Source organism: Zingiber officinale, chromosome 1B (assembly GCF_018446385.1).
Source record: "Zingiber officinale cultivar Zhangliang chromosome 1B, Zo_v1.1, whole genome shotgun sequence".
NCBI classification, from domain to species: domain Eukaryota; kingdom Viridiplantae; phylum Streptophyta; class Magnoliopsida; order Zingiberales; family Zingiberaceae; genus Zingiber; species Zingiber officinale.
The window spans coordinates 134,949,157-134,958,443 of NC_055986.1; the positions used below are offsets into that span (position 1 = coordinate 134,949,157).

General features: G+C 40.9%; 2 protein-coding genes across 3 annotated transcripts; both read left to right on the top strand.

The window, feature by feature from the left end:
- Positions 1–3,699, top strand: LOC121980641 (transcription factor bHLH143-like). 2 transcript variants are annotated; one of them, XM_042532774.1, is made up of 5 exons: positions 1–155; positions 856–1,393; positions 1,497–1,531; positions 1,607–1,643; positions 1,735–3,699. In XM_042532774.1, exon 5 carries the CDS (start codon positions 1,758–1,760, stop codon positions 2,676–2,678), a length of 921 nt encoding a protein of 306 aa, XP_042388708.1. In that variant the 5' UTR covers positions 1–155; positions 856–1,393; positions 1,497–1,531; positions 1,607–1,643; positions 1,735–1,757; the 3' UTR covers positions 2,679–3,699. The 2 variants fall into 2 exon arrangements, with proteins under 2 accessions (XP_042388708.1, XP_042388700.1); XM_042532766.1 differs by lacking the exon at positions 1–155 and adding an exon at positions 211–352 and having other exon boundaries at positions 1,497–1,643.
- A 434-nt stretch (positions 3,700–4,133) lies between these two features.
- LOC121980652 (uncharacterized protein DDB_G0283697-like) lies at positions 4,134–5,413 on the top strand. The gene is made up of 2 exons (XM_042532787.1): positions 4,134–4,483; positions 4,894–5,413. The coding sequence occupies exons 1-2, from the start codon at positions 4,359–4,361 to the stop codon at positions 5,327–5,329; spliced, it is 561 nt and encodes a 186-aa protein (XP_042388721.1). The 5' UTR covers positions 4,134–4,358; the 3' UTR covers positions 5,330–5,413.
- The last annotated feature ends 3,874 nt before the right edge of the window (positions 5,414–9,287 follow it).

The window sequence follows — 9,287 nt, forward strand, 5'->3', positions numbered from 1 at the left end:
CGCCTCTGCGCTTCCTCCCGTCGTGATCGCTCAGTGCCCACGAAGGAAAGATTCGTCCTTTCCTTTCTCTCGTGATCGCTGCCTCGCGCGCTCGAGCTCTTCCCACCAGCGCGTGTGATTCGGCGTTTCTGGTGTTCGGCATCGACGTGGAGGGGGTAAGATCCGTGGTGTTCCACGAGAAATTGCGTCTTTTGTCGAGCTCTTTTGGTGTAGGGTGTGGGTATTTCAAGTTATCTCGCTTTGGGGTTCTTGAATCGGTTTTAATCTGATAAGCATTTGTGGAGTCTGTTGGTTTGGTGAAATATGACTAATGTCGTGCTCAAAAATCGAGTCTTTGCTCAAACTTTTCCTGGTACGATATGTCTTGTTGCTTATTTTCTGTTGATCCGGAAGCTTTCTTGCTTTTCCACTTTCCCTACCCTTTTGAGGGTTTTGCTCAATTTAAACTTAGAATTCTTCGTAGTAGCTCATACTTCAAATCAACTTAGACTGCGGTTTCCTTCCAGCAATTTCCTTCGTGAAGATCTTTTCGTGTAAGTTGACGATTCGTAGGTGCTTACTTAGTGATACACGAAGCAGTTGTTACCCGGCGATTGCTTCTAATATTATCTAGGTTTGACTGCATGTGTTTGATCTTTTTTGGGTGATAATCAAATATTTCCTCAATTTATTGGTTATCCTTCTAGATTATGGAGATTAAGTTGCAAGTTTTCACCTTTTTTTAGGTTTCCTTTTCAAGTGTTCGTTCACTTTTGAACAAATTGAGAACCGACTGTGCTTTGGAACAGCCTACTGTTTTACTATATACTTTTTTTTTTCCTATAAGTTTGGTCTTGAGATTGATTGTTGTTGCAGGTGTTACAAGCTGTGAGAAGTGGTGGAATACTCAATTTTGGTAGCAAAAAATTTAGAGCAGTATGCGGTGGTTGAGTCTATCGGTGGATGTTTACCGCAGACTGATTTCTTTGAACTTGTATTGTAGGGTGATTCTGTAAATCATGTCTTCTTCCTCTGTTTTTTTTGTTTTTCCATTTAGCATGTCAGGTATTAAAATTCCCTTTCCTTGAAAAGCTCTCTTGAATTAGTTCTAGTTTACTTGTTTAGGCATCAAAGGCCTCTTTCATTTGAGATACCAAGCGCCCCAAGGTTTTCTTGCGCTCCTCCTCCATCTTACCTACTAAATCTTTGTGTTCCTTTCCTTTTGATTTCTCCGTGCTTTCAATTGATTTCCTGGTGGTCTGGTTCGTTTTTAGAGGAGAGAATTGTAGGAATGGTGTGTCAAGCAGCAACAAGAACCGCATTCCGAGCTTTAAAACATGAGAATGGAATTTCTGGTAGCACCACGATAATCATTAGGGTCATTGCTTGCTTCCAGCCATTGCAAGATTGCCAGGTAAATTAAAAACCCTCAATTGGCTGCTGTGATATTGTTGAAAAATAATGATAACAAAAGAAGCTATTTTCACTGGCTTGACTAATTTATTCATTTTTAACAGGCTGAATACTTCCGCCACCTCCTGAAGCCTGTCACGTAAATTATCCTCTCGATTTGCAGTTCATCTTCAATCAAAAGATCTTAGTTTTTTTTGTCTTCTTGTTTTGGTAGGCTTCTGGGAATAATTTTGCATTACCATTTGCGTGAGGTAAAACATGAATTTTTGTTTAAGTTGTGATTCATCTTTCCCGTCTAGTTTATTAGTGGATATATTTAAATCAACTGATACTTGTTTTCAGGTGATTGATTTGGGCATTTGTTGATGGAACAAGAAAATAATCCCCAGATTAATTCGCAGTCTACACTTTGGCAATTTAGTAGCATGATCTCTGCTGGAAATAATACACAATTTGTTACCAGGCCTCAGAACTCCATTTCAATGCTCTCCACTGCGTGTGTTAATCCATCTACTAGTCGCTTTCCACTAACTTATTCAATACCTTTCCCTGGTTTCTACACCGATACTTATTTCCCGAAGACCTCACCTTTGATTCCTCCTCTGATCTCATCTCACAGGGCTCCTGAATTGTTTAGCTCAGATAAAAGATACTTGGTTTCTGATCAGCTAGTAGATGGAAGGAGCTTCATCTTAAGCTCAGTTAGTGTCCCCACTCCGTGCATCAACTCTGTGAACCGAGGTTTCAATCTTCAGGGAAATACTGAAACTAGTGCATCCAATGGACATGGAGTTGATGAGATGCATGAAGACACAGAGGAAATTGATGCACTGTTATATTCAGATTCCGACTTCAACAATGGCGATGAAGAAACTAGCACAGGACACTCTCCAGCTGAGCCTGAGATAGTGGAAAGGACCTTTTCTGAGGTAGCTAGCTCTGTTCCTCCAACAAAGAGGAGGAGAGTTGATGTGGATGATGAATTTGATGCATCACTCATAGATACTGCTAGCTCCCAAGTACTCCATTGCCCTGATATACCTACAGAACACAGGAACAAAGAGGATGATAACAACACTGCATCTAGCCGCTTTGAAGTAGTAGGTCCTGATCAGAACGAAGAGAACAGGCAATTCAAACGAGCTAAAATTCAGGAAACACTTGGCATACTGAGAAAGATCATCCCTGGAGGGAATTGCAAGGATGCGGTCACCGTCCTCGATGAGGCCATCAACTATCTCAAATCGCTTAAGCTGAAGGTCAAATTGTTGGAAAGTTTTCCTTAGCATCTATTCTAGGAGTGCCTTCTTACTAATATCTCAGATGAGTTTATCGTAATGACTGAAGATCAAAACTCTGCTGGAGTTTTGGGTCTTGATGGTGGGGAATGGAGGATATGATGGTCCAATAAACCATGACCATACCTCAGTGTTTGTTTGTGCGAGGGGAGGATTCCAAATTGTCGCAAAGCTTCTTTTGACCAAATGGAAATGATGGATTATGCTTCGAGTGCGCGTGTGGGATGGGTCTACACTACAGAAAGCAGGCCTACGCGCACCTGTTATATATGTCATCGTGATTCTGACTTTATCTCGGTGAATGGGCTTCTTTAGACAGTAGAATAGAAACGCAGTGAAAGAATGAAGTCTCGTCAGGCAGTGCAACTTTAATGATTTTCTGTGAGCTGTGGAGGATATGGGGAAGGCAGTCTCATTCATTATCTACCTTCTTTGGGGTCATTATTTAGAATATTTTGAAGACGAAGGCATTCGGGCTGGATGATGAGTGGACGAGACTTGTGGTCTCCACTGATCGGTTCCTTTTTTCACAAGTAGTGGATGTCGCTGTCCTGTTGGAAGGTCTGGTTCTGGTTCAGCTAGTTATAGGGCAGATTTCTGAGGAATGACTTTATGAGAGCGTGATACCCGTGGAGCTCTCATTGCTTCCTGTTATCCTTCCCCTCCCTTCGTGGTCATTGCCAACTATGGTGGCAGATATTGTGTGTTCCTGCTAAGACTTCGTGTGTTCATGCGACGGTTTGCGGCCATTGTTTCTGACCAGGCTTAGTCATCTTCGACCTGAGCCGCCGCCCCACGAGCCATCTTCTTCGCATTGACTTGCAGTTGGCATCTCCCTGCATGAAACAGATGCGTTGGCCAGGCCTTCGATATGTTTATTGTACGTGGGTGGCTATGCCTGTGCTTTGTTGTAGAACTCATGTCCTACTTTTTGCTGGTGCTTCCAGAGATGTAAAATATTTTATTTATGTTTGAATTTTATATTAATTTAAATACTTTTTTAAGGTAATAAAGGATTAGTTTGACTTTGTTCGAACGAAGGTATAAAAGCTCACACATAAGCAAATTTTACTAAAGTGAATTTATAAATGTTAACTTATGTATGCACTAAGATTAAATTTTACTAAAGTGGAATCCTTGTGCTCCAATGTTACTACTGCCGTCTATATATCTGACACTAAATTAGTTGCTAAAATGCCATGGAAAGTGTTACAAATCCACTTTCACATAACTAAAATTGTACGAGTGGAGTGATCAAATCGAACATTTGAGGCTTTCATATGAATTACAATCCATTATTCATAAAAGGAAATCAATAAGCAGATTAAAAAAAATAGTTGAAATCGTGCGAACGGCAAACGCTGTCAGTAACCAAAGTCTTTGCCCCTCGTTTTCTGACAATGCCGTGCGTTCTTCTCCAACCCTCCATTTATTCTTCTAATTCACCAAATCAACAGGCCCACAATCGTGGACGAAAATTCTACAATCTCCCCACCTCCGAAAGCTACCTCCTCCTCTTGAAGTCCCCCCAGCCAATTCTCCTCCTCCTAATCCATCTCCATCCCCCCACCCCTTCTGTTCCTCACCAAGCAACAAAAAGATCAGATTTTTAACTTCTCTCCCGAGCCAAGATCGGATTTTTACTCAAGATTTGCTGACCCAACGCCGATGGCGAGCAAGGGAGGGCCGTCGTCGCCGGCGAAGCCGCCGGCGGTCTGCTGCATGTGCGGCGACGAGGGGTTGACTCAGGAGCTCTTCCGGTGCAAGCTCTGCCTTGTGAGGTCGCAGCACAGGTAGTCCTCTGCCTTACTGCCTTCTAATCTTTTTGCCAAGATCATGTTCCTATCAGATTTAAAGCAGAGTTAAGTGGAACAAAACAGGATTAAAGGAGCAAGATTTGATCTTTCCGATCTATTAAGTAGCTCCATCTGCAAGAGAGATGACTTTATGTGCTGTATTGGATGTTTTCATGTGCAACAAACAAATTAAATCATTGATCCATATATTCAATGATTAATCCGGAGAATAATTATGATTCTGAAAATAACTTTTAGAAAATTCTTCTTACTAGTGTATAAATTACTTCCCTTTATGATCAAAAGTAGGTTAGGTTTTGGATTTAGTGCAATAATAGTGATCTAATTCATAATTATGATCTGATAAACGAGGACTATGTTGATCCTATTTACTTTTATGTCGACAGATATTGCAGTAACCAATACCCTAATCTCGAATTCTACACACTTTGCAATTGGTGTTTGAGAGAAGGATCAAACTCTTCTAGGAAAGAAGCTGTCAAAGAAGGATATTCCAATTTTAATGCCTCAAATATCTCTTCCTCCGGCAACAACGACAGTAATGATACTGATAATGACAATAGAGAGGTTAACAATAACAATACAAGCACTACTACTAATGCTAGTAGTAGTACTAGCTCAGGAGTTAAGCTTCACCGAGTTCATTTCTCGTCGCAACTCGATAATCCAATCAAAAAGCCAAGGATATTGAATAGATCTGCCTCTGATGTCACGGATCGGATTAGATCAACCGGAGAGATCTCCCCTAGATTGGGCAAGGCAAGGCAAGTTTTCAAGGCCAAAGTAAGAAGATATAAACTCTTGGAAGAGGTCTCTAGTTAGAGTAAGAAAGAAAAAAAAAAGAGAGATACTATACTTTGAAATGTTCTTGACAAGTTAATAATTTAGTTTCATCATTTTATTTCATATAATGGCATAAAATGTATGGGTCAACATAGTAGCATTATGATAGATTACAGCAATTCATATCGCGACTACACTATTCTCGAATGTTTTTAATGTTTTGAATGATAGAATGTCAATGCGGAAGCATTGTGAAAGAAATAATTATAATTTTATTTTTTTTCCTTTTTCATTAAAGAATTGTATAGCGTCATTTTGTGAGCATTCATGTGGTAAAAGGTGATAACGTTTATCTCATGCGTCCCTCACAATCCGTCCCCAGATTATATGAAGGTAGATAAATCATGGATGACTATTAGCCTGAGTAATGACCAGTACATGAGGGAGGATAAGAACTTGGTTACTAGTTAGGAATTGACTCCCAGGCGACTATACCTCATGGTGGTAACATTCTATGCATTAGCCAACTGCCCATCCAAATTATTTTGTGAGCATTCTTGCAAGCATATAAAATAAACCTTGTAAGGTTCCAAACCTCTCTCATGTCTAAAAAAATAAAATAAAAATAAACATTAATAAGATATTGGGCAAATATTAAATGGCGGTCCATCATTTATGTTTTCGCCGTATGAGAGTCCCATTTATTATTAAAGTTAAATGAGCGTCCCTTTTAAAGTGACCAATCCAAAATATCCATATATTATCTAATCATTTGATCATGTAGAAACTAGAAACTAATTTCTATAATACATTATCTAATTATTCAGTTATAAACTAACAATTAGTTTCTATAATGGTAGAAGCTAGATGTTAGGTTTTCCAACTGTTACTTATTTGAGTGATAACCTGTTTAAAATAATATTTCAATGAGCAAAATAAACAACTAGACTATAACACTTATTATATTCTAAATGAATATTATCGGATCACAATTGATTATGTAGAAACTAGCATTTAACTTCTACAACGTGCAGAAGTCGGTTGCTAACTTTTACAATGTGTAAAAGTTAGTTGTTAGTGTAGGTCCTGATAAGCTGACTAGAAGGGGAGTGAATAGCCTACAAGTTAGAAATTCGAATCTCTTGCTATCAAACATAGCAAGGAACACATTAATTTTAAACAAATAAAAATATAAACAAAATAGTGAAGAGACAAAATATTTTACTTGGTTTGCAATCGGGAAGGTTGCTAATCCAAGACGATGTACAGAACTCTTTCATGAAAGCGGAGTAGCTTCTTACAGCAATTAAACTCAAACAATAAAAATAGGATCTGTAAATGAAAGTCCAAAGTGTGTTATATCGAACTTCGAGCATAAGACTCTATTTATAGCTGACTGGTCGAAGTTAGCTGGCTAATGTAACACCTCTCGGACGCCTGGACATAGTCGACTTGATCCACTCCTCAACAACTTTCCAATCTAATCTTTGCTTTTTGGTCGCCTGGACCCATTCGGGTGCCTGGAGTCAGCTAATGTGGACTCCAATGTTGATCTTCTTTGCAATGGCTCGCTGGCGTGGCCGAAATGATTCGGGCGCCTGGACATGGTCAACTCTGAAGTTGACCATTTTCTCATTTGATTGCTTGAGTGATTCTTCGGCTGCCCAGAGTTGATCTCACCCGAACTCAACTCCGACCTTCTTCTCAAGTAGTTTTCTCCCCCACTTTTTGTCCCTCGGAAGTGTCGCGCGTATCCTTCTCGTCCGTCGGTATACTCTTCTGCAGCTCCTCATCCCTCGACTGCACCGAGTTCGTCGACTCGCTTTCCTTGCCATCTTTCTTAGTCGCTGTATCTTTCGCTCGACTTTTTATGTTCCTAAGTCCCTATACAGACACAAGGGATCAAACCTGTAAAACTTAACTTAACTTAGTTGATTATATCAAAATTAATCCAGACTACTTACAACTAACTTCTACAATGATAACTTTTTATATATTTTACTTTTTTGAATGATAACCTAATTAAAATAATATTTTAACAAATAAAACAAACGATGAAAATGTTGGAGCAATCCCAATGGTCCGCGGGACCATGTGTTTTGGTGTTTGGGCAAAGGGTTTAAGTTAGGTTCACCCTTGTATTTGATATGTGTATTTGAGTTGTGCAGGTTTGCAGGATACACATATGACTCAGGTTGATGGCTTCGGGTCCGGTGAAGGATGGAGCATCCGAGGGACCGTGGACAAGGCAGCGAGGACAAGGGCCGAGGGAAGCGACTTCGAGGCATACGCGAAGGATGGCATTGGGTACGAGCCGCGGGCTTGAATGCATCCGAGGGACGAGAGCCAAAGGAAGTAGGCTTGAAGGCAAAAGGTCAAAGCTGCAAAGGAAGAATCAAGTGAGTCATAAGGGTGAGGGTACGAGTGCACGAGAGATTGTACTCGGAGTAAAATCCTAGTTTTTAGGGTTTACTGTAGCAGTACTGTAGCGCTACTGTAGCAGTACTGTAGCAGTCGACTGCATGTTTTAGCAGTCGACTGGCAATGAACAGAATGTGTGGAATCGAGCCGTTGGGATGTAACAGTCGAATTTCCACAGAGGGCAGTCGACTGCATGTTTTAGCAGTCGACTGGTAGGCGGGGTTTTCCAACCCGTGGCCTATAAAACCAAAGCTTGGGAGCTTGGTTTGAGTTGACGAAATAGAGGTGGTTAATCTCTATTAGTAGTCTACTTGTGCCCTAGCGTCAAAAGAGCTCTTGTGAGGGTTGTGGTGAGGTTTCTCCACCCACAAGGAGGTTTGAGCTAGCCGGAAGTTTTCCGGGGAGTAATCCACCGAAGGATCGGGATCGTCCACCTTACGGACACGCCGTGGAGTAGGAGCTTTATCTCCGAACCACGTAAATGATCGTGTAGCTTGGTTTGAATTCTTTCCTTTAGTATTTAGCTTTCTACTTGTTTTGTTTGCATTTCCGCTTGCGCACTAACGTTGTAGAAAGAAGCGAGTATTTGGGGGCGCCGCCTATCCAACCCCCCTTCAAGCCGGTCGTCCGATCCCCAACAAGTGGTATCAGAGCGAGGACGCTCTCCATTGGACTAACCGCCAAGGAAGCACAAGATGGCCGGGTTTATTGTCCCTCCAAAATTTGAAGGAGGAAGCCTTGGGGACATCACGTATTGGATGATGAGGATGGAGACCTTCTTCAATACGGATTGGGACATAATGATGGTGGTCAAAGAGCCATTCAAAGTCCCAAAGGACAAGAAAGGAAAGAAGCTCCGAACACGACATTGGACGGAAGAGCAAACCTCACGATCGGAGGCAAACTCAAAGGTAATATCAATCTTAATAGATATATTGCCGTCTAATGTGATAAATGGTGTAGGTGAGTATAAGAACGCCCACGAGTTGTGGAGCAAAATAAAGAAGGTTCAATGGGAAGAACTCATACCTACACAAGAAGAAGAAGAAAAAGAAAAATCCGAAGAAACGGATGTAGAAGCTCAAGTAGAGGAAGATCAACAAGAAGTTGAGAAATGTTCAACATCCGAGGAGGAGAAGAAAGATGAAGTGGTTCAAGAGGAGAAGAAGGACCATTTGGATGTGGAGACCAATTCAACATCAAAAGAGGAAGAGGAAGTGAATTCGGTCACATCCAAGGAGAAGGAGGATGAAGAAAGGCCATCCACAAGTGTGGATGAGGAAGATGAGGCATCATCAACATCCTCAAGAAGTGAAGAAAAATCCAAGACAAGTGAAGAGGATGAAGAAGAGGTCTTGGAAGTGGCCAACATAGCAAGCACCTCCACCGAAGTGAAGTCAAAGGACAACATAATATGCTTCGGGTGCAATGAGAAGGGACACTACAAGAATAGATGTCCTATGGGTAAGAAGAAGGTAAATCCTAAACCCAATCAAGTTATTTTAAATTCTAATGTGGATTGTAGGAATGAAGAAGTCCAAAAGAAGAAGATGCGCATCATATGCTTCACGTGTGG

Bases quoted from the DNA above. Each gene is read 5' to 3' on its own strand.
- LOC121980652 (XM_042532787.1), top strand. From the start codon at position 4,359: ATGGCGAGCAAGGGAGGGCCGTCGTCGCCGGCGAAGCCGCCGGCGGTC. The intron at 4,484-4,893 runs GTAGTCCTCTGC...TTATGTCGACAG, and splicing joins CTTGTGAGGTCGCAGCACAG to ATATTGCAGTAACCAATACC.
- LOC121980641 (XM_042532774.1), top strand. From the start codon at position 1,758: ATGGAACAAGAAAATAATCCCCAGATTAATTCGCAGTCTACACTTTGG.